This window comes from Schistosoma mansoni, chromosome 3 (assembly GCF_000237925.1).
Source record: "Schistosoma mansoni strain Puerto Rico chromosome 3, complete genome".
Classification (NCBI taxonomy): Eukaryota; Metazoa; Platyhelminthes; class Trematoda; order Strigeidida; family Schistosomatidae; genus Schistosoma; species Schistosoma mansoni.
The window spans coordinates 26,570,645-26,595,934 of NC_031497.1; the positions used below are offsets into that span (position 1 = coordinate 26,570,645).

General features: G+C 35.6%; 1 protein-coding gene and 1 non-coding gene across 2 annotated transcripts in view; both read right to left on the reverse strand.

The window, feature by feature from the left end:
- Positions 1-25,290, reverse strand: part of Smp_130280 (cell polarity protein) — a gene marked incomplete at its 5' end in the record, with an annotated part of 121,213 nt that overhangs the window by 75,320 nt on the left and 20,603 nt on the right. The window contains 8 exons of the mRNA XM_018799811.1: positions 2,303-2,581; positions 4,186-4,411; positions 6,429-6,832; positions 15,049-15,157; positions 16,804-17,063; positions 17,998-18,218; positions 20,812-21,005; positions 22,406-22,586. Coding sequence (XP_018651563.1) covers positions 2,303-2,581; positions 4,186-4,411; positions 6,429-6,832; positions 15,049-15,157; positions 16,804-17,063; positions 17,998-18,218; positions 20,812-21,005; positions 22,406-22,586 — 1,874 coding nt within the window. The remainder of the gene's footprint in view (positions 1-2,302; positions 2,582-4,185; positions 4,412-6,428; positions 6,833-15,048; positions 15,158-16,803; positions 17,064-17,997; positions 18,219-20,811; positions 21,006-22,405; positions 22,587-25,290) is intronic.
- Smp_tRNA_00477_Gln_TTG.1.1 lies at positions 7,319-7,385 on the reverse strand. The gene has a single exon. It is a non-coding gene (tRNA).

A 25,290-nucleotide genomic window follows, 5' to 3' on the forward strand; every position in this document is an offset into this window, starting at 1 on the left:
GAATAGCTTAGATGACCACTGGAAATTATGTTTACAGTGAATACTGGCTACCAACAATTAAATGGGAACGAAGAGCATATATATGCTCAAAAGTTGATAGATATAAAATGGGTTACTAAATAATAATAAGTAGTTTGTATTATTACACAAAAAGTTGAGCAATAAGGGAATGAATTCAACAGGTATCATAGTGTTTCATAATCATCAATTTCCGATCATTTAAATCTCATAGATTTCATGGATAGAGTCGAAATATTTAGTTGGCGTCTAAAGAATATTAAATTTGAAACTATCAAATGTGTATAAACCTAAACTATTCATATGCTAAGATGAATCAGTCAATCTAAAAGGATAATTAGCATAGTCCTCATAGCAGACGAAGTTTGTTCTAATTTGAATGATAAAACATAACAACAAACTTTAACTGATAAGACATAGATTTTTTTAATAATTCAGTAGTATAATTCAGTTATTCGTAAAATTCTACCGTTTATCATTGACTGTTAGATCTTCCAATTCAATTATCAAATGATCTATGTGATCAAAATACGTCTCAATGTAATGAAAGGTAACAATATTACAAGCAGATATGGATGGTGGCTAGCAGTGGAATCCAAAACGCACGTTTTGTCTCATTTAAGACTTGTCAGCTGGATGTGCTTACCTTCCTAGAGCCATCATCTATCTTTCCTTATAATGCTTATGAATTAAAGCAATATCGAGTCAATCCACACAGGATTTATATATGCCCAGAAGAGACTGCTCAATTGTAGTCCTTAACATAAATGGGAAGATTCATTGACATTTAAGCGGTCTGTTCAATCAGTACATGTAATTCATTTAACAAAATACCATAATGCATCAATCTTGTTCAAAAAATCCACATTTAATGTCTATAAACTTGTATTATCCTCAGTTTTATTCTTTAGAACATACTTAGAATTCATCAAATGTTAGGCTCTACTGTTATCTGATTGTGTCGAATGATATCAAATTCACATCATCGTAATACCACCCTTGACATGTCTATTTGACATTTTTGGCATAAAAAGTAACTCGAATAGTCTAAAATTTAATGATTATCCTTGAATAGGTTGTTCGGATCTACCCATCGATGTTTAAGATTGTAATAAATCAATCTTGTATTGGTATATATGCATCCTGTGTAAATTGTTTCGATATTGCCAATAAGTTACAAACAAAGATAGATGGTGGTGTTATATTCCGAAAAGAATTATGAATGGTAACTTTTGAGGACTGTTTATGGACCAATATGATGAGTATATTTCCTATTCTATAATTGTTAAGTAACTAAACTATACATATTCGTATCCCTCTTATTATAAGCTTCATTTTGACCTATAGACTATTATTATACGATTTACCATTCTTGAGTTATCTCTAGTCCATTAATTACTGTTCCCCTTATTCACAGCCACATTTGGCGGAATCTTGGACAGATGTTGTTTCCTATTTTATGGTACGATGTGGTCAGTTTGTTTGATAACATAAACTCAGTATGTTTGAAATATAATGATTCATATTGCAGAGACTGTTATAGGTGTTCTGAACTTAAGTGGCTGGACTAAGCGAGAAGCAGGACCGATAGAAACTCTAGACTGCTCGTGCTGGTTCCATGTGTCATTGGTCTGATTGATAACTCACAGCTCTCCAATTGGCAGTATTACCACGTTATACATAACAGAGCACTCGGCCACAAGATCTAACAATCGGTGGCGTAAAGTTATAACAGGTGGCTAACAGTGGAATCTTGCTAACGAGTCTCAAATAGAATGAAATGCACGTCCTGGATTCCACTACTAGTCACCATTCATCTCCTCTTGTAAAATACAGTTTCAGTGATCTTTGCTCGCTAATTTATTAGATAGATTAGTAAGTCACTAGAAATAGGTCACTAAAATCGAATTCATTGAAGATAGTGAACACATTAATACAGTAAAACTGGTCTCCTATTAATTTATCTAATAGCCCATAGTCATTCAGTTCAAGTATTCATTGAACAAACTGTATAAAAGTACCATAAGGTGACAAAACATCATGATCATCATCAGTAACAACTATTATTTTAAATCAAACTTATATTGATCAACTCCTCCTGTAGCTCCTCCGGGAGATACTACCGGTCTCTAGCCCAGATAAAGGAGGAGGGTTAGGCATGAGGTTAGCAACCCCTCGTAACAGGCGTAACTAAGTAAATAACTTGCATTGACCATTGAACATTGAAATCATTGTACATATAATATGATACTACTTATATACATCATTACTTTATTCAACTTACCCATACAATAACCACGTATTAATTCATTAGCTGGATATGCAGTTAAATAACTATCATATAATTTTAATAAATTATCAGTGAAATTATTAGCTCTTATATTAAATGACCCAATACAACCAGTTAATGATGGTTGTTGTCCATCTTTAGCTTCACTACGTTCTAATGATTGTATAGAATAACGACGTAATAAATTAAGTAATGTTAACCATTCATGTTCTGGTATACCACCGAAGAATATATCAAATTGTGATAATAAATCCACACGTAGATTTTTACCAACTAGATACTGTTTGATTGGGGTTATTTTCAGAAAATAAAAAGAAAGAAAATCATTTGACGGAACAAGATTATAATCAGAATGAGGTTAAACTATCGTGGAAAACATGGAAACACTGGACGGCTGTTTCGTCCTATCAAGGGACTCCTCAGTGGTAGTGCGTATCCACAATCTTAGACTCAGGATCTGAAAGCAGGACTGTCGGACTTGAGCGCGAACGCTTAACTTCTAGACCATTGAGCTGGGTTCGAATCCAATGTGCGTGATCGTGGATGAGCAATTCTGAGGTGTCTCATTCTGAGACGGAAGGGCCGTTCAGTATCTCCAGGTCTACCATGGTGGTCTAGCTTACATCGACTCATGAGTTCAACCATAGAAACAAAATTAATTGAAAAATGTTTAGTTTCTTTTTCAGTATTAGGGGTTTGTGGAGATTGTTGAATTTTACTACTTACATCAACAACTGACATCAGTTAAAAAATCATGAAAAACCAAGAAACATTAGATAGTTATTTCATTCTGGTATAGAACTTTTCAGCAATGCCCACTGAGGATCAAAACTAGGATCCTCAGATCATATTATGATCAATTTGTGATGTTAGGCATTACATTCGACGATCTTCATAAATATCCCGTACTAATAATTGTCATAGCGTGAGAAGATGTAACGAATGGAGTTCAGTTATCTTTGATGTGAGGCAACATCTCACCGAAGACGTTAGAAAATGGTTGCCCAATATCCTGAACTGAATAAAGTAAAATACGCAAGCCAATTGATGTCGTCTCAGATGTCCAAAAGTGAAAAGCGTTCGCCGAGAGACCTAAATGTTTCATTTCGATCCTTGGTAGGATCGTGGATATATTGATGAGCATCCAAGACTTCGCACGCACGATTCCGCCCCGTAAATGCGCACTAACACTGACGAGTCCCATACTAGGACGAAACGGCCGTCCGATTATTATTATTATTATTATTTATGGTGGACCATCTTTAGACTATTTGTCAGTTATGAAAAAGTTTCATTCATCAACGAAACTGAGTTCGTCATATCATTTATGGATATTGGGTGAAATCAATGTGAATTAATCATGAATTCAATCATTACTCATGTCGTTCTATTTATGAACCACTGATGTATCTGAAAATGGGAAAGAACATATATCTTGTGCTGTTTAGTTTGAACTTATCCAAATCTCTTCATGAAACACCCTATACATTGGAAACATATCACAAGATTTTCTTTCTTGGTCAAAAGTATGAAACTAATTCACCTTCGTTTAGTGAAGTTTCATCCTCTGAGGTGAATGGTTTAATGATGGAGCTTTCATCATTCTTTTGAACAACACTATCAACAGAAACTTTAGGTAGAAGTGGGCTACAAATCTTTTTCACTAATTACTTTATCTGTATGTGAAGTGTTTTATTCACTTTTCTCAGCTCTCTATGTAAACCATACAATTCATGGTTCGAAGTACAATTGAAACGCATTATCTTTCAGACAATGGAAAACTATTCCTTCATATATCAAATAAAATTTGTCTTAATAAATTTAGCTACTTATGAGTAGTTTGACTCATCCTTTAAATTTTCATCGAAAGATTTAACCTACCTCATTTGAATAACCATCAAGATAGGCCAAAATTTCTTTATTATATTTTCGTAGAGTAATTGCAAGACGATGCCAATTACCATCAGCAACATTATCAGCACCTGGACCAGAGGTAATTTGATAAACACCTTGTTGATCATGAATTGAATAGATAATATGTATACGACCACTAAGAATCATAGCTGTTATGTGTATTCCACTAGGATTATTGATATCACGAGCCTGTAAGACAAAGAACAAAACAATAGTAATATGAAATCCAAATGAACGGAGAGGAACAACTTATTAACTGCTACAGAAAACATAAAATCTGACGAGAAGGATCGTGGATGCTCATTGTCACTGAGAAGTTCCATAGTAGGACGAAACGGCCGTCCAGTGTGCTTCCAGGTTTTACATGATGGTCTAACATCATTTGATTGATGAATTCAACTATTATATTCTTAATTTGTTAGAACTAAAAGTCTTCTTACAGAATTTATGAATTTCATCTATTTACAAACTATCTCACTAAAATCTGATAACCATACAGCATACAGTTAATTTGCAAGATAACAATCAATTGTGCCATTCCTTATGCAAATATGAGTCCATCTTCTCTGATTTCATTGTTCATGCATTTTCATACCGATTGCGCTTCGTTCCGATTCTTTCCTTATTGATCTTCTGCCAAAATACAACCTAAGCCTGATCATCACCATATACTACTTATGTGGATATAAGTAGACTACACCACACCATGAATATGATATCATTTAAGGGATCATGGAAATACACTGTGGATAGAATAGCTGTTCAAATCCTATTTGAAACTCTATGAAACAGTTTATACTCGAAAAAACAAATGACGGATCGAGAACAAGACATAAATGTGCCCTGGTTGTTTACGATACCTTTAACACAGTTTTGTAACTTAGTCATTCCTATCTACACTCTCAATCGCTTCAAATGATAACATGACCATAATCAAAATCTGATTTAAAAAAAACAATTCTCTTTTACATAATTCAAGAAATTTTATAAAATAATCTCCAACAGTATTCTCTATCCAACCATGTCCTGGGCAATCCTTCCCCGTTGTTATTCATACTTTTCATATCTGCTTCTATTTCCCGGCATAATGCGTTCTTTGGTCTTCCTCTTTTCCGCTTCCCTTCCGGATTCCATGTTAGTGCTTGCCTAGTGATGCACATTGGTGATTCCCTTAATGTATGTCCTATCCACTTCCACTTCAGCTGGAAGCTGATTTGTACTCTCCCATAAAACGCTGTCGATGATGGTATCCGGCTGATGAATGTTGAGTATTTTACGTAGACAACTGTTAATAAATACTTGTACCTTCTTGACAATGGATGTAGTAGTTCTCCACGTTTCAGCTGCGTTCAGTAGGATTGTCCTGACGTTTGTATTGAAGATTGTCACTTTGAAGTTAGTTGACAGTTGTTTTGAGTTCCAAATGTTCTCCAATTGTAGAAATACTGCCCTCGCTTTGCCGATTCTGGCCTTTACATCTGCATCAGATCCTCCTTGGTTATCAATGATGCTTATCAGATATGTGAATGTTTCCACCTCTTCCAGAATTTCGCCATCAAGTGTGATTGGATTGGAGTTCTCCATGTTGTATTTGAGGATCTTGCTTTTGCCTTTGTGTATGTTGAGGCCTATTAATACAGAGGTTGCTGCTACACTAGTTGTAATCATCTGCATTTATTCCGACCACGTCATCTGCGAAGTTCAAATCTTCCAATTAATTCCTAGCTGTCGATTGTATTCCGTGCTTTCCTTCAGATGTCAATGTCTTCATAATCCAGTCAATCACCATAAGAAAGAGGAAGGGGGAGATAGTAACCAACCTTCTCTAACTCTGCTTCTCACTTTAAATGAAGTTAATGTATAATGACAAGTTCCCCTCAACTAAGTGTTCAAGGATTATCTGTAATGTCACCATTTTGGTCTATATCATTCTACCATTCACAAAAAATCTAACCATAAACAATGACAGATTTAAGGTCAATAAGAACTAATCAACATCGAGGTGCACAGGACAAGCTGTGAATTACATGTGGAGAAACTCAAATAATTCACTTCTACCTGAAGTTTGTGCTGATGATGTCGTTCGGAAGAACGATGAAAGCTCCACGACCAAACTATACAGCTCAGAGAACAAACCCACATCAAAAACTAACCATAATGCAATCATTCTTATTTTAACAAAAAAACACATTAAAAATAGATTTACCCTGAACAATATTCCATCATAATTTGTTTTAAATTCAATTAACCATGTATCTCCACCATTTTTCATTGTTATAGGTTTATTCATATGAGCATAGATTAGACCAGATTTACATGTAATTGCATAAGTTTGTTGTCTTGGCCATATAGGAAATTTATGTCTTATAGATGGTGGATTTAATAAATGTGTAGTATATTTTGTTGGAAACAATTTTGTACCAATTAAATCATATTGATTCCAATAGAAATTTCTAAATTCACCAATAAATCTTGGTCCTGGTGGTAACATAATTTTCTTTGTATCAATATCTTGATAATAACCAAAATTTGGTGGACCAGCACTTCCTAAATAAATTTGTTGAGCTATTAATTGAAATGTATCATGAGGATCTAGGAGAGGAATTTTCCCTATTGAATGAAAAAGAAGTAAACAAAAAATGGGAAAGTTAATATCATACTTGAACTTATTTAAACGATCAAATAACCAATGATCGACACGTTAGCTAATTTTTTTGTAAAAGACTTTAACTACTTATTTTTTTATCAGTAGTTAAAATCTGTATTGCAAAACTACATGGCTTGTGTACTGAACACTTTATGGTAGAATGAAATATCATGTATCTTATACGATAAGATAAGGAATTTTTTAGTATGCGAAAAACTACAAATGATTTGATGCAATCTAATAAGAAATCTAAGATTGTATGGTGAGTGAAGTTTAAGTGTAGATGAGCTATAATAAATAAGTGAAATACTTGTTTGTCCAAAGTATTACTATACATATCGCGATCTATTTGGATCAAACTTGTAGTGAGTTTAAATTTAACTTAGTACTGTTTTTTTGAATCGTCCCATTGATGTTTTTAGGATGTACCTGCATCTCAGAGTTGATGTTCACTCTGGGACTCGAACCCAGTACCTTTAGCTTCAAACGCCATCGCGTTATCTACTCGGCCACTGAGTCCTGATAGCCACTTGCTTGTGTAATGGGGTGAAGTTTAGATTCAACTTGATATTGTTTGTTTGAATCGTCCCATTGATGTTTTAGGACTGCAACTGGTCAGTCTGAGATATAGGTACAACCGGCTGACGAGTCCCAAATAGGACGAAACACGCGTCCTGGAATCCACCGCTAGCCACTGTCCATCTTTGCTTGTAGTGAGTTGTTAACACAATAATGTGACTTTCAGAAATAAAGTTTCCCAAGTTGTCTTAATCTTCATTCGCGGAATAGTTGGGTTTATCTTGTTTAAAATTGTACATAATTGACTAGATTAGATGACAAGATAATACAATACATATTGATGTGCTTAGGATCACACCATATGACCACATCACACAAATAACTACTTGATCACACACCAACTTATATAAACACCGATACACAAAGCATGTTTCCATAGTATAAGCTGACTTGTGTTGGGTGTGCGTAACATCTGACCTAGTTTACGGAATAATATAGTGAGGGACTCCTTGATAATCTTCAAAAGGTCTACAGTTTCAATATGATACGGTGTCTAAAATTGAACTTTCTTTTTTATCATGTTCAGACAGGTTCATACGTTTTGGTCTTAGACAAAGTTTACTCACTGATCGATGTTAATAATGTGTAGTTACTACAATGACATTGTGGGTTTTGGATAATGAATTGAGAGTATTATCACGAAACGATTAAAGTAAGGTCTGTAAATCACAGGATGTAGTCTGAACTGTTTAAAACCCATGCATTCGCCATTAGATGTGATGATCCTCAGTTGAGTCTTTGATATGATTGTTAATGTGTACTGATAAAGAGTCCCATCATAGAACAAAACAACTAACCAATGCTTCCTGCTTTTAGTGTTTCCCTAATTAAGATCTATAAACACTTTGTAGTAATTTGTCATGTCCTCTCTAGTGACTGACTTCAAGAGGTAATTATGAAGTTCTCATTAGAAGTGGTGACCACCCAACCATACCCATGTTGAGTGTCAAGGAGTTGTTATCCACTTAATAAAGTGGAAGATGGTAATGTGATATTACAGATTAACTGAAGTTAACCATGTTGACCATTAGATCTCTGCTCAATGATCGAAGTTCGATCCTTATTGGTGAGATAGTGGAAGGGCATTGTCGAGTGGTCCTATACAAAGACGAAACACATATCGACTGATTCTTGTCTATCTAAGATCAATTCATAATGCAAACTATAATGTACATATAAGATGGATAGTGACTAGCAGCGAAATAAAGGACTCCCGTTTCGTCCAGAGTTAACGTCAATTCTGAGATGTAGGTACATCCAGCTGACTAGTCCCAAATAGGACGAAACACGTGTCCTGGATTCCACTACTGGCTACCATCCATCTTTGCTTATAATGTTTGTGAATTAGGGTAATATCAAAACAATACGCACAGTATGCACAAATGACAATAAGAGACTGATCAGTTGCAGTCCTAAACATCAATGGAAGGATTCAAGTATACCATACCAAGTGAATTTGTATTAATTTACTTTTTAAAATAACATTTTTATAAACATCATGTAGAAAAAAGGGGAAGGGTCATGCTAAACAAATGAGATACAATTAAACTAGTAATATCCACATGACTATAGTTTCATATTGTAGTTAAGTCAAATAACTGTACTACGAAGTATCGAATAGATCTCTTGGATTTCTTGATCAGAATTCGTACGTCAACAAAGAAACTGTTCAGATCCTGAATATCATGAATGTACAACAAATGAATGAACAGACTAAATAATCATTATATACTGTTGTTTCATTAACTTGATATCCATGAAATGGTGGATGTAAGTCTCATGATGTAGGTTTGTTCTCTGAGCTGGATGGTTTGGTTGTGGAGCTTTCATCGTCCTTCTGAACGACATAATCAGCACAAACTTCGGGTAGTAAGTCTCTTTGATACTACTGTAGTGAAGGAGACTGTAAGTGGGAAGAATAATACTTCATTTGCAAAATATCAATCAATCATCTCGGAATTCATTGTTCCTGCATTTCCACACCAATCATTGCCTGTTCTTGTTCTTTTATCTTTAATATTTTTAATCTTCTATCTCTAGACATTTCACTTTCAATTGATGATATATACTACTTATATCTGTTGACATCAGTAGCATACACCATATTACTTAGCCAATTTCAAAGATAGTCCATTTTAGATTGATCCTTTGATATTCTTTTACAAACTTCAGTCATGTATTCTATCAAATCCATGTCTGAAATCTATTTGCTGTTATAGAAGCTTAACTTATCAAATTAGAGTCCTGTATGGACAAGAATCGTTCCATTCTGGATCACCCTACGCTTTTAGTCCAACTTAAATTCTAGTCAATAATTAAAAGAAAAAAGGATATTCCGAGTTATAGCATTAGGAAAGAAAAAGCCGTTTTATAGGTTAAGAAAATAAAGCAGGTTGGTTTAGCTGTTAAGGAAAAACAACTCAAACTATCAGTGGTAACCAAACAACCGCCACACAGAAACACACACACACATTAAGTAAAACAGTGTATTCCTGTGCCAATTAGACTGGAAACAAACTAGGAAACTATAAAAAAAAATAATATTGAAGCAATATACTAAGTTTCTTCTTCCAAAAGCAAATTAAAATAACTGAAGGAATGAACGAATAAAGGAAACCAACAAAAAAAGATATCATTATCAGAAGGGGGTTTGGTGGAGATTATAGTAATTTTATATAGGTCCTAGGTTCGAATCTCACGAGTCGGGATTGTGGATGGGCACTGCCGTCCAGTGCTTCCAGATTTTCCATGGTGGTCTAGTTTTAATTGATTCATGATCTCAACTATATATAAAAAATGATATCGCTGTTTATAGTTAGCTTCGGCGGTATTCTATCCCTTAAACAAATTGAAGGATGAAGTGTGACGCATATATGTATGATACCTTCATGTATCAATGTTTATGTGTTTAGATTACAATTAGCTCGTTCATCATCATTTGCTCTGCACTGATTATAGTTTAAGTTTTACATGTGTATATGAAGAAAATGAAACATTTCAAACAGACTGGAAAGTTCGAACGTCTTTGTATATTCGGAATGTTCCAGCGTAACTAGTCACATTGAATATGTGATTAAAAATTTCAATAGTTGAATTCACGAGTCGATCTAAGCTAGACCACTATTGAAAAGTTGGAAGCATTCGACAATCATTTCATCCCGGTATTGGACTCCTCAGTAGTGCACATCCACGATCCCACTTCCAGGATTCCAACCCAGGACTCATGAATTCAACTATTAAATTACTACAATCTCCGATAAACTACTTTCTGATAATAATCAACATTTGCTTACTAGTGACTGGTTTCAAGAGGTATTTCCTAGATTTCTAGTGAGAAGCCGTGACCAGTGTAGTTCAACCGGGTCTGTCGTGAGTTAGTAACTGACTGAAGACAATGGTGTACAGCGACTCAGTTTCATGGATTAGCTCAGTGAGCTAGAGGTAAAGCGCTCGCGCGCAAGAACGAATGTCCTAGGTTCAAATCCCATGTGTGGGATCGTGGACGCACACTACTGAGGAGTCCCATACCAGGACGAAACGGCCGTCGAGTGCTTCCAGGTTTTCCATGGTGGTCTAGCTTTAAATGACTCATACATTCTACTATTAACTTACATTACTACTTTCTTAATATCATCATTGATACAGAATTCAACTTAAGATCATACGTACATATGCATATACACATATTACTCTTATGATTACTCTGATCATAAGTTAAATAAGCAGTTCTATAGCTAAATCAAATTAGCGCCAAAATTAAAACGACTTCAAAATTCAAACAAACAATCAGTATCCCCCCAATTAATTAGGATAAAATATGTTAGAACAATTTCAAAGGTTATCCAAAATGAACAACAACCAAATACAGTCACAGCAACAACAAAAACAGTAACCAAAAAGAAAGGGAATGATTAATCCAAAACAAACTAGAGTAGCATAATCTTTAATTGATTGGATGGCTGGTTGGTTGATTGGTTGCTACTCACAGATATTGAATCGTTCTAAGAAATAAAATAAATTGTTATTTTTAATTGAATAGGAATATTCTGTTCATAAATAAGGTCAAAAAGAAATATTAAGTGAGTATTATATGTAGAGAGAGTGTGAGTGAGTAGGTGGGTGAGGGGGTGAGTGAGGGAGAGAGAGAGAGGGAGAGAAAAGGAGAAATTTTAACGCATTAGGTGAATATTATATGTAGAAAGAGTGTAAGTGGATGGGGGGGGTGGTTGAGTGAGAGAGGGAGGGAGGGAGAGAGGGACAGAAATAGAGAGTAGAAGCAATAGGATAACACCAGTTTTGAATGTAATTGTCTACAATGAAACATTACCAAGACTACATGTAACATTTGTAATAGAGTATTTGATGGAGACATTGAATTACACAGAATGATAATATTATTATGATGATGGTGATTACATGATTCAACAAAGTTTTGGTTTTTTAATAGTTGAATTCACCAGTCGATCTAAGCTGAACCAGTATCGAAAACCTAGAAGTACTTGATGGCGCTTTCGTCCTAGTATAGGAATCTTCAGCAGTGTTCATCAATAATTTAGCTTAGATTGACTGGTGAATACAACTGTTAAAATACTACGATTAACATGACTTCCAGCAATGATGAAATGTTAGTTACATGAATATATATATATATATATATATATATGTACATTATAGAAATCATCAGACTGCATCACCAGGTAAGCGATGGAAATTGGAAGCAGATATGAAAAGGATGAATAGCAACTGGAACTAGCTGGAAAGGATTGTCCAGTACAGAGTTGAATGGAGATGCTGATGGGTGGTCTATGCTCCTCCATGAGGGATGACAAGAGTAAGCAAGCATATATACGTAGATAGTTGATGTTATGAATGACTTAAAATATGAACTGCATATTAGTTTGTTTGTTACAATGAAATCACACATATGGTTTGGTTTTGTTAGTTTTAAAATGTGCGGTATATAATTCTCATGTTAATCACCTTTTCCATTGTTTAAAATATTCATGGACGTTAGACTGTTCAACTGGGTGTTTTTCATTCTACATTCCATTGTCTTCGCATCGTTCTAGTTCCATTCGCTTTATATTTAATTCAGATGCCGGTAACAAAAACAATCTTTGGGCAAGGTGTACTAGATCTTTATGAGTTGATAAGATGATCTAGCGTGATCGATTCATGTGTCAAAAACTGAATCTGTATGGGCATCGCTGTGTTGTGTACCATTCATTAGCATTACACAGGTTATTTACTCACATATGACGATTCAAGCAACTGAAAACCTCCTTTTATAAGATAGTATTTCAAGTTGGCTACTACTACTACTACTATTGAAGTAAGTACTTCTATGAATTTAGTGTTCATCTTGTTGCGCTAATGAGATGTGACAATTTGGACCGATGCATATATGTGCCTGGTCCTTTGTTGTAGATAACTGACTTATCAAACAATACAATGAAAATGACTCTCATGAATACACCCTGTATTTGGATGATGATAGTGGGGTATTTCAAGTCAAAGATCAATACTTAACACAACACAATAAAATAGTTCAAATCTTTTTACTTACTTAATTGTTATTAAAGCACAAAAAATCGCTTGTAAGCATATGATTTACCAATGAAATGGACACTGGTACATTAGTTAAACTTCCATTATTCAATGTTACCAAAGATAAGATCAAGTAGATATCTCTTTCTACATGTGATTTAATTAAATAAACTGATAACTACAATATATGAACCGATTGATGTTAAACCACCATTGGAAACCTGAAAGCACTGGGCGGCTGTTTCGTCTTACTGTAAGACTCATCAGCGGTGTGCACCCACGATCCCACTCGCGGGATTCGAACCCATGGCCTTTGCTCCCACGTGCGAACGATTGACATGTGAATCACTGAGCTGGCATCTAACAGTGTCAAGCGTTAGTGCGCGAGAATGAGGGTCTTCAGTTTGAGTCCGTTTGGTGCGGGATCATGGATGCACGACGCCGATGAATCCCATAATAAGACGAAACGGCCGTCCAGTGCTTCCAAGTTTTCCATGGTGATCTAGCTTCAATTGACTCATAATTTCAACTATAAATAGTTCATGTTAACCAAAAAAAAAGAAAAAAATGATTACAGTTATCTACAGTTTACATTTGTAGGGTGTTCTAACCACCAAGTGAATAGTAAATTAAGAAATGTTTTTTCACACCCTCTTTTATCTTATCAACTATCCACCATTGCATACCTCTTAAAGGTGTATCAATTAGAAGTATACCTGAAAAAAATGTTTTTTTTTCAAGAGAAGATAAATTGAAAACAACCTGAAAATTGATTGCCAACATAGTCAAAGGTGAATTTATCAAAAAATAAAGATTTGATGGTGACAATTATATCAATATTAAGATAGGGATTTGTGAATTCATGAGTCGATCTAGGCTAGACCGTCATTGGAAACCTGGGAGTACTGGATGGCCGTTTCGTCCTAGTTCGGGACTCCTCAGTGTCAGTGTGCATCCACAATCATAAAGGGCTGCGTAAGATCATGGATTCATAGAAGTCAGACAATAATACTGCCGAATCTCGACTCAGTGGTCTAGAGACTAAGTATTCTCGCAAGAGACCGAATATCTTGAGGTTGATTCTTGTGTGTGAGATCGTGGATGTGCACTGCTGCTGAAGAGTCCCATACTAGGATGAAACGGCCTCAATAATGGTCAAACTTAGATTAACTCATGAATTCAGACATTCAGTTCTAGGATAGTTTTAGCTGACTGTCAATGATCATGTCAATTGTTATAAAAGGACTTGTTTCTCAATTGACTTGTTATTCTTTCAAATAAGTGTGTGTGTTGTGTGTGTAAATGTGTATGTCATATATGTGTACTTACTTACGTATTTTCAGAGAATATTTATAGCCTATTGTGAATTGAATTATTAAGAAAACTCAACAAGTAAACACTACAATGGTTTGCGGAAGTTCTTGCTTCATTGGATGAAGTACAGCTGATTACTTCAGAATTCAGATAAAGAATTCATTTAGCAATGGAAGGAGATTTTGTGGAAGTATAACTGGCTTTACATGGAATCCTGAAGGCCAAAGGGGAAGAGGAAGACCAAAATACATATTACGCCGAGAAATAGAAACAGACATGAGAAGGATGAACAAAAACTGGATAGAACTAGAAAAGAAGGCCCAGGAAAGAGTGGGTTGGAGAATGCTGGTCGGTGGCCTATGCTCCCTTAGGAGTAACAGGCGTAAGTAAGTAAGTTAGTAATAACTGGCTGTAAAGATTCACCAGTTAATCACTGTTTAGATAGATTTCTGGAAGTCTTTCCATTTTATACAGATAATGAGTTACTGAAAGGAACTATGAATGATGTTGAATCAAATGTGTGATAGTACTTCATTGAGTCAATTCCTTATATACTTTATTATTCATGATCATTTCTGACCTGAAGGATGGAACATTGTTAGAGAAGATGAATATGGCACTATAGTATATCAGTTGTATGTGGGTATGACAATAAGTTGTAAAACGTTGTAGATTGATTACTCTTAATAATAGTTACTTTGTTCAGATATAATATACTATATACATTCAATTAACTTACCAGTTATTGAAGCTCTATCAACAGAGATGACAATATAATCAGCACGACGTGCAATATGTAATGTATGCCAACGATTATCATTTAGTGTAGAACTTGGAAGAAAGAATTCCTATGAGGAATGAATAGAGAAGAGAGGATAATGGTTAAAAATGAAATCCAAGATGAACGTTTCATTCTATTTGGAATTTGTTGGCCACATAAATGTTGATACAAAGGGGGATTGAATACATATGCGGCACACAAGTCACCTGATTTGTGTATGGACTATGATACTGCCCGGGTGCCCAGACAAAGGCAAGTGATTTTCTTAGGGGGCCACGCACGGAACCTTCGACCTAAGGGTTTAGTCCACAAGGCTGTGGAAAAACGTCAGGTGATGCAGTTTCATGGTAGCCGGTGACCAACAAATGTTTCATACACCATTTGTTTTCTTAGGATCTTGGAGCTTACGTGCACAATTGGTTTCGAATCACGGTTTTCAATCTCCCCTAGGTGAACCTTCCGCGTCCACAAACCCCGTTAAAGAACTGAATATTCACTTTTTATCTTCTCAATTTCGTAAACAACACCCGTGGTGCGAGAAGACAATGAATAGGACTTCCTGACAGTGACTGTATACGCGTGGCCATGTGAGAACATTTGGAAAGGGAGAGATGACTCTCCCCACCTTCGGCTGTACCATCTCAACGGTCATATGAATATTGAGACTGGAACCTGGTAAACTTTATTTCAAATGCCCATGTTATCCATTAAACTCTGATTCCAATAAGCCACTAGCTTATACATCTATCGAATTAGTTTATGTCATTATGTCATTATGTTTATCTCATATTCTCCCATTTCTAGCCAATATCTAACTCCCATTCAAAACTCTTAACTAAATAGTAGAATTAAAGGTCCTATTGTAGTGAGTGAGAACACAGTTGAGGACAACCGATTACATTTAGCACAAAGTTATCATACTCCAATACTTCATTTGCAAAATGTTCATTAATTGCCTCATACTTCATTGTTCTCACGTTTCCATACCAACTACCTTCACAATTCCCGTTCTTTCCTCCTCGATCTTCTCAACCTTCTGCTGTCAGACATTCTATTCCTGACTGGCGTTATCTACTACTTATGTCGATATAAGTAGCATACATCATACTGTGATTTTAACTATTGATCAGGTTACAAGTAGAAATTACTAAACAGTTTTGAAATAATACAAAAACCAACTCTCTAGTGCTCTTTACTTTTTTTAGTAAAACTTCAGTTGATATTGACAGTCCACATTGAACAAAACTGAAAAACTTTATTTTAGAGACTGGGCGACTTTTGGTAGCACTTGTCAAACATTGATCTAACTTAGGGTACTATTGAGAACCAGTAATTACTGGACAACTATTTTGTCCTAGTATGGGACTCTTCAGTAATTTGCATCCAATACCTCACCAAGAATCAAGCTTCAGACACCTAGTTTTTTGGGGAAAATCCTCGACCGTTAGTATCGTCAATTGATTGGAACTCGAGTTGTACCAATGAAACTCAGAACCTTAAGGTCTTAGATCTTGTCCTTAGTGTGATCATCGATACACACTACGAAAAAGTCTCATACTAGAATGAAACAATTGTTCAGTACTTCCTGATTTTCACTCGACACCTTCAGCAGATGTCAGTCTATGATTAAGTCGATGAAAATCGAACCATCTCCGTTTAAAAAAAGAAGGTACATTCAATCTATTCAATGAATAAAACATCAAAAAACTCTACTTCGTATTCATGAGATTTTCCTTTATGATTAATATTTGTTTGAACACGTATTTGTCCATTGACTAAATCCACACGGAAATATGATTTATCAGCTCGTGAAACGGAATAGAATAATGGTAAATGATCCGATTGTCCATAAAGTGTAGTTTCTGTTTTAAATTGTAAACTAATATCATCTGTATGTGTTATTAATTTATTGATTTGTTCTTCAAAATCAATTACATATACCATATCACCATCCATTTCAAGGATTGGAGCATCTAATCAATGAAGATAGAAACAAAAGAACAAGAAAGAAAGATGGAAAACCATAAAACAGGGTAACAACAATGTTTGGAAACACCCCTAATGATACATGCATGTTATCTTACAGCGAGTCTCTTAAGATGGCTGGATTTCATAGTAAGACTTCTCAACTGCACCTACCTACGATCTCACATCCAGGGATCGAACTCAGGACCTCTGGTCTCACATGCGAACGCCAGGTATCTAATGGTATACATACCTTACTTCAATCAACGGTGCAACCCCCTCCATCTATTGGATGACCTTCTCACGCCTGATACGGATTGAAATCCACTGGTTACAGTTTCCCACTAGAATTTCAGTTTGTGATTTAAACTGTGAAAATTCAATAATCTTCATAAATCCCCCTGATTTGATCATAATTATATGCTCACTTGTGACTAGATTCACGATATAACTTCTAGAGTTCTAATGAGAAACAGTCATTCAATGCCTCCAGTTTTTCAAGTGTAGTCTAAATGAGATCAGTTCGTGATTTAAACTAAGAGAAACCTAACACTCATTGTAGCTATTCTACAAACTATCATACTAAGAATAATATTAATGAAGGTAATATCGAGGCAATACGCACAATATGCACATATTGGCCAATAAGAGACTGACCAGTTGCAGTCCTTAGCATCAATGGAAAGATTCCAACAAACAATATTAAGTGAGTTCAATCTGTGTTACAACTCCAAATCCTTCAAAATAGGAGATATGTTTATGGTGAAACAAAAAAACTGGAGCTTCGGACTCAAAAGAACCATGTTTAAACTATTATCCCTCCGTGGTCGAGCTCAGACATAGCAAACCAATAGTCGATGCCACAGGAAGAACCTAAATATGAGTGCTACTACTTCTACTACTACCAATAATAATAACAATAATACTAGTATTAATAGGTACCTCGATCACATCCGACAGATCGTCGAATATCCATAGTTTTCTCTGGAAATGTTTTATCGGATTCACTGCAATCACAAGCAAAATTTAATTCTTCTAAAAATGGATATGAACGCCTAGAGCATCGTCCACCACCACAGATTTTTTCATTACAACGTTGTTTTGGTACTTCACATTGTCCTAAACGAATTCCTTTGCCAATATCAGTATGTTGAATCATTCGACTGAAAACACAAATGGTAGAAGATATAGATTATTTGGTTGATATATGAAGAGTAAATCTGATGAAAACATACTGAACTGAAATTTGGTAGTTCGAACCTTTAGCTTCAGTTACTTTTAATGTGGTTAGAAGACTATTTAATGAAACCTTCTTGTAAATACTTCAGTCTTTATCTCGTATATGCTAGGCAATTAGAGGTAGTCAACAGGTTGTGTGCTAGCTGTCACTCGTCAGCAAAGTATACTTGAAATCTTGAGGAAATTGATGATCTCTGTAGGATTTCAATCCGGCATCCACCTAGATTCACAGTTCGAGATTTTGGGTTTGAGCTGTTCGTACCACAATTAACCTCCAGTAAGACTGAGATCTTTGCATTAATTAACATACACTATTGAAATAGGAGTATGAACATCATGTATAGTTAGATCGATTAAATTGTGATCGGGTGCCGGATAATGCACTCAATGGCATCCTACTGGTCTTGGAGATCTATTTATTAGGTCGACAAACACTCAAATGGCTAATTGTATGAATTGAGCAACCTTCACATCCAGTCTGTGTATATTGTCTCATCTACATGTTATGCTCATAGAAATGATTACAATGGTGCAGGTATATACACTTCTTAACATCTCTATAGACCTTGAACTCCAGTACTCCATTATATATACTTTTTCCTTTTGTCTAACCGAACTACTCTCAATATTTGGTCTTTCCTAATGTCATTAGTTCTATCATTACTTCCAATCGTTTGTTATTCATCATATTCATTTCAGATTGTTGAACTACTGTGATATGACAAGTTGAGCTAACATATATTTGTGTCAGCCTCAAAGTTGATCATAACTAACTGACTGAACAACTGTGTTTCGTCAATCCCGTAATATAATCAAGCTGTAATAGAACGATGTTACAATGATGAATGTTCCATAAGTAATACCACTGATGTTATTGCTTCACCATAGAGAGATTGAATTTCAGTCAGAATATGAGTCCCATGAATAGTATGAACTACTACTACTGTAGCGAACGTGAACACAAGTGGGGACAATCAAATGTATGTGGACACACAATTACAGAGTGTCTTGGTAAAATCTGAGATCCATACAGTAAATACTTCATTTGTTAGATTTCAATTGTCTCAGACTTCATTGTTCTTTCATTCTCTGTTCTCGTTCTCTTCTCTTCGATCTTCTTAACCTCCTGTTACCAGGCAAATCAATTGTGATTGACGATACATACTACTTATATCTGTCGACATCAGTAGCACACACACACAACTAACAAAAACAGATTTCTATCGATTGTTACCAACTGACTGATTAAAAAAAACAATGCAAGCTGAAGTTTTAAAACGATTATTTTGAGAACGGAATCATGACTGGTAAACAGTAACAAGTTTTGGGGTTTTCTCCAAAGTCTTGAAAAGTTTGGTAGTTTTCCCCAAACCTGGGGAAATTTTGAGGTTTTTGTGACATTTCCCCAAAGTTTTCTATTGCAGCTTCCCTTAAAAATGGGCGAAATTCCCCCCAAAATAAAGAAATTGGGAAGTTTTCCCTGTCAAATTTCTGAACTCGTTAGCATGGTGTCAACCAATGTTCCAGAACTTTATAATCTCCAACTAAACATGTGATACACGCGGATTGATGAATAGGTATTCAAAAGTTAATAATTTCATTTTCAGTCATCTTTTATCTGTTAGATTGTTAATGTAGATAGTCATAGACTAATCAGTTTCAGTAAACTTATTGAACACAACAGGTCAAGTTAAGGTAGTCATATTGAAGTAAATTTTCGAATAGCTTCAGATTAGACAACTATTGACCGTGTTCTGATTACTGTTGCCGACTAAACCCGATTGTCACCAGAGTAACTCACATAAATTCAATACTTAGAAATGAATGATTTTTAAATAGTCTAATTTGACGGTCACTTAAAAAGTTGGAAACTGATGTTCAGTAATTCTGTTATCTGTTCAATCAGTAAGTCATAACGTAGAACCTCGTACGTACGTACATTAGTTCGAGTTGCCATACCACATTGGCACAGAGATGAAGTTGTCGATTCAAATCCCATAGTGGTAGAAGTAGTAAGAGTGCAAGCAGTAATCCGAAAGATTAAGGTTTAAAGATGTTATTCAAGGAGTATAATCCAGTGAAATAAATTTGGAAAGAGAAAAAGATAGAGACATGAAGAATTCAGAAGATTAGAATTTGGTAGAACACAAAGAGTGGATGCACCTTCGCCAGTGCAAACGATTTTGACCCATGTCATTCAAGGTCTCTAACCATCGATTGTTATCATCTCGCGGATCCCAATCAGGTAGTTTACACCTACCAACACTGCTCAGTCCACTTATCAGTGACTTCATGGATTTGTGCCACGTTTTGGTCTGATCGCCCCTAGCTTTCTTCCAACCTACTCCTACACCATAAAGCATTGCACGTCGGGACAGTATCTGTTCAACTCAACTCTATTCAACAACCAACTTAATTAATTGAATATCATTAGAATAAAAAAACTAATGCCGAAAATCGGAGGTTGGCAGGTAGGCAACTAGTCAGTTGGGATAATAATTCATCTATTCTACTTACGATGAAACATCTAAATAACTATTTTCATTTACTAATATTGAATGAATACAGCCGGCGAAATTTTCACGTGACCAAACATGCCATGGTAAACGACCAACATTATCAATACTTCCAATATAAGTATATGTAGCAAATGCAGCTTGATGAGCTTCTTTACCTTCTTCAACATCAATTAATTGATTATTGAATTTGACCTATCAACATAAAGAAAGAAATGTGAGTAAGACATAGAAATAGTTATAGAGTCATTGTTACGTAATCTGTATTGAATGTAACCATGATAATGAATATTAATAACCAGTGTGAAATTGATTTAGATGTGAGGATATCGGACAATGTGCTTTGTCGCGGATAAATATCAGTTTGAGAATCTCAAGTGAAATCATATGTGGATGCTACTGAAGCGACTTATAGGGATGGTAATTTAAACTTATATTAAGATTACTATCTGAATTAAGTTAGACAACCTTTAAGGATCTGGAAGTAGTGTACTTCACTTTTGTCCTAGTATGGGACTCCTCAGCTTTGCCATCTCACAATCCCGCCACCAGAGATCAAACTCGAGACTTTCAGTCTCAAGCGGGAACATCTAACCTCTAGACCACTGATCAGACACCCAATTATACATATGTCTAAATTTATTCAATCTAAGATACTGTGTGATCACCTTTTATTGTCTTTGCTGATAACTAAATTCACACCCAACACAGCTGAACTCAATCGGTCACAGTTTCTCACTAGAACTCCGAAAATTTCCCCTTGAAGCTAATCATTAATGATTTCAATAAAATTCGACAGTCTTCACAACTTCCAGCAGCCTCTCCTATAGTGGGCTTCAACATACACGAAGAAGAAGGTAAAATGTTGGAATACAACACAGTGGGCACCAACCAAATCTCGCATGATGAAGAAGATCTAGAAGAGGTGGAAACATTAGTGTACCTAGGCAGCATCATTGATAAACAAAAGAGATCTGATATAGATAGAAACACATGTATTGGCGAAGCAAGCGCGGCAATCCTATGAAACTCAAAACAACTGTCTGTCAGCCAAAATAAGCCTGAATTTTTCATGCAAACATCAAGGCAGTTGTATTTTATGGGGCCGAAACTTCTAAAACTACTACAACCATCATCAAAAATGTATAGCTACTTCGAAACAGTTATCTACGCAAAATTATCCAGATCCGTTGGTCGGATACCATCTACAGCAACTTACTATGACAAAGAACAAACCAGCTTCTAGATGAAAAAGAAATTAGGAAAAGAAGTTGGAAGTAGATAGAACATATACATTGTGGAAATCCTCAAACTGCATCACAAGACAAGCACTAAGTAAGGATCCCGAAGGGAAACAAAGAAGAAGAAAACCAAAGAACACATTTTGTCGAGCATTGTAAGCAGACATGAAAAGAATGAATAACAGCTGCAAACAATTAGAAAAGAATTGTCCAGTACACAGTTGTATGGAGAATGTTGATGGGCGGCCTATGCTCCATCATGAGGGGTAACAAGTAAAAGTAAGCGATATCATTTGTTACCCTTACAATTTCAAAAAATCATTTTATTCATATTCAATTTATAAATTAACTTACAGTAAATCTATGCTGTGCATTACGTGATACATATACACTATATATACCTCCATCATTAACAACTGTTTTTGGTGGATTCAATCGTATATGTTTATAATGTCCACCAACTGCATAAACAAAATAAACATTTCCATCGAATAATTCCACGCAAACAAAATCTCTATGTTCTTGATCAGGTCCACTATAAAAATAAATAAAACATAATCGATATTAAATAATTAGTTACCATGTGAAAAAACAATCTTGATAATACATTTAGGGCAGTTGTATTTTCTTGTTGGGTAATGCTAGTTAACGTTTGTTCATCAGTTTATATTAGGTTATGTTTATTTGCCCCCAAATTCCCTGGTACAGATGAAAGGGAGGAGAGTCCATTCTCCCTCTCGAAATGCTCTCACATGGACACGCGTATATAGCCTCTGTCAGGCAAGTCCTACTTACTGCTTTCTCGTACCACGGGTGTTGTTTACGAAATCGAGAGGACGAAAAGTGAATGTCCGGTGCTTTAACGGGGTTGGTGGACACTGAGAGTTCACCTAGGGGAGTTAGGAAACCCTCATTCCAAACCAATGGTGCACATGAACTCCAGTATCCTGAGGGAACAAATGGCGTATGAACCGATTGTTGGTCACCGGCTACCATGGAACTGCATCTCCTCACGATGCTCCACTGCCTTGTGGATCAGATCCTTAGATCAAAGGCTACGAGTGTGGCCCCCTAAGAAAACCACCTGCTTCAGTTTGTGCACCTGAGCAGTATGACAGCCCTCACACAAATCAAATGAGATTTGTGTGGCGCATATATATCTGGTGCCCCTTTGTACCATGTATTCAAATAAATAAATAAAACAAATATGCTCATCTAGAATAAAATACTCTAATATTGTCATTTAATTATACATTTTAGTGAGGCTATGTAGTATTTAGTAAAATGATCTAAAACAGACGTTTCATTCAACTTAGAACTCGTCAATGCCATGTACTTAGATCTTCGTTGCACAAGAAATCGTCTACTGCACTCGGTATCACAATAAACAATGCATTGAAGGCTTAAAGTATAAGGTACTTGGTTGGAATCCCAGTGTTAACATTAACACTTGGATGTGGTAGACGCATCAAGCTGATGAACACTAAGAAGTATGAAACACACCTCCTGGGCTACACTACTAGCCACAAAACAAATTTCATGAGAACTAATTTTTTCAATAATTGAGATCATGAGTTAATGGAAGCTAGACCACCATGGAAAACCTGGAGGCACTGGACAGCCGTTTCGTCCTATTTTGGGACTCTTCAGCAGTACGCATCCACAATCTTGCCACGCGAAAAAACTAATTTTCATCATAAATTTATTAAGCTAGTACGTGTCTGATTACACATAATAATTTATTATTCATTTGTATTGGTTGTTTAAATCTTTCCATCGCCGTTTAGGACGGCAACTGATCTGTGTATTTTAGTATATATGCATCCTGTAAGAATTGAATCGACATTGCCTTCAGTCACAAATATTATAAGCAGAAATGGGTGGTGGTTAGAAGTGGGATCCAGGGTGCACGTTTCATCCTATGTGAGACCGATCAGACGGATATTTCTGTATCTCAGAGTTGATGTCCACCCCGGGACAACTATACAATCACGAATCGGGTCAAACGAAATGGTCAAAATACACAGATAATAACAGGAAAAGAAGTCAGCAGAAGCTAATAAGAATTGGATTTTACAGTACAACCTGTTAGTTATGTACGTATTGAATCTCGTAGCACACTTCTCTTTGAATTTAGCGCTGATGACGTTGCCTAGAAGGATAGTGAGTGACTTTCATAATTTAACCGCCCAATTCAGAGAAAGTAACTCCACCGAAATTGTATTCCTAAGCTGCGAACCTTCTCTATCATCTCATCACCTACATGATTATTCTATATATAATCTCATTTAAACGAATTTATCTGTGACAAACCTCCTACACGAATAATCAAAAGACAAACAGGAACTTAAAACGTAACATAAGTTTTCTTGAAGGCCTAACGATGGTAGTCAGTGTGTATAAAACCAATAACAGGATTATAAGCAATCAAGTCCATTTTGAGGCACATTTTTAAGGTTGAATTAGCAACAGAGCCTACAGAGAGTTATCACCGACAGTACTGTCATTGTAAAGTATCGTCAAGAATCAATGAAAGTCAACAATATGGAAAATTTACGAATTCCACTGTTGTTTTCTGAAGCAAGAATGTCGCGAAATTGAGTAAAAGTTTAAGATTACCACGAGATAGATACCCAGTACACCCTTGTTTGAAGCCGATGATAAGAAATGTCATTAACATCAATCCATAGTCGTCTTCTGTTATTTCATTTTATAAGATTTCTATTAGCTACTGATTATTTAGTTAGTAGTCTAAGTCTACTATCGACTTTTTCTAGTCATGTTCCTCAGTCATCCTACAGCAATGTGCTTGAGTCATACTCAAAAGTAATTTCTTAGAAACAATATACACAACATAAAACTATGAAATGTCAAGTTTTTGACGTAAAAGAGAAAATTTATAACGGTGATAACATAGCGAACAGAAATGATAATATTGCTAATAATCAATAAATGTAATGTTGTATACCTTCTGATGCCGATAAAGAATTAGGCACTATCGACTTTACTACTTCATCGTTGTGTCTGATAGATCCAACTCCGTTGAGGCCATCAATGACACCATACAAATGTGAATCATCTAAGACTGTGTTTAAAACAGAAAAAAATGTTCGTTTCTTTTTGGAGCATCTATTACGACAACGCTTGTGACCGCAATTGTCCAAAGCAATTCGCTTAGATAAACGAGGACAATAAACACAATGGCGTGGACGCTTTCTTTGGAGTTTTCTGGAACGACC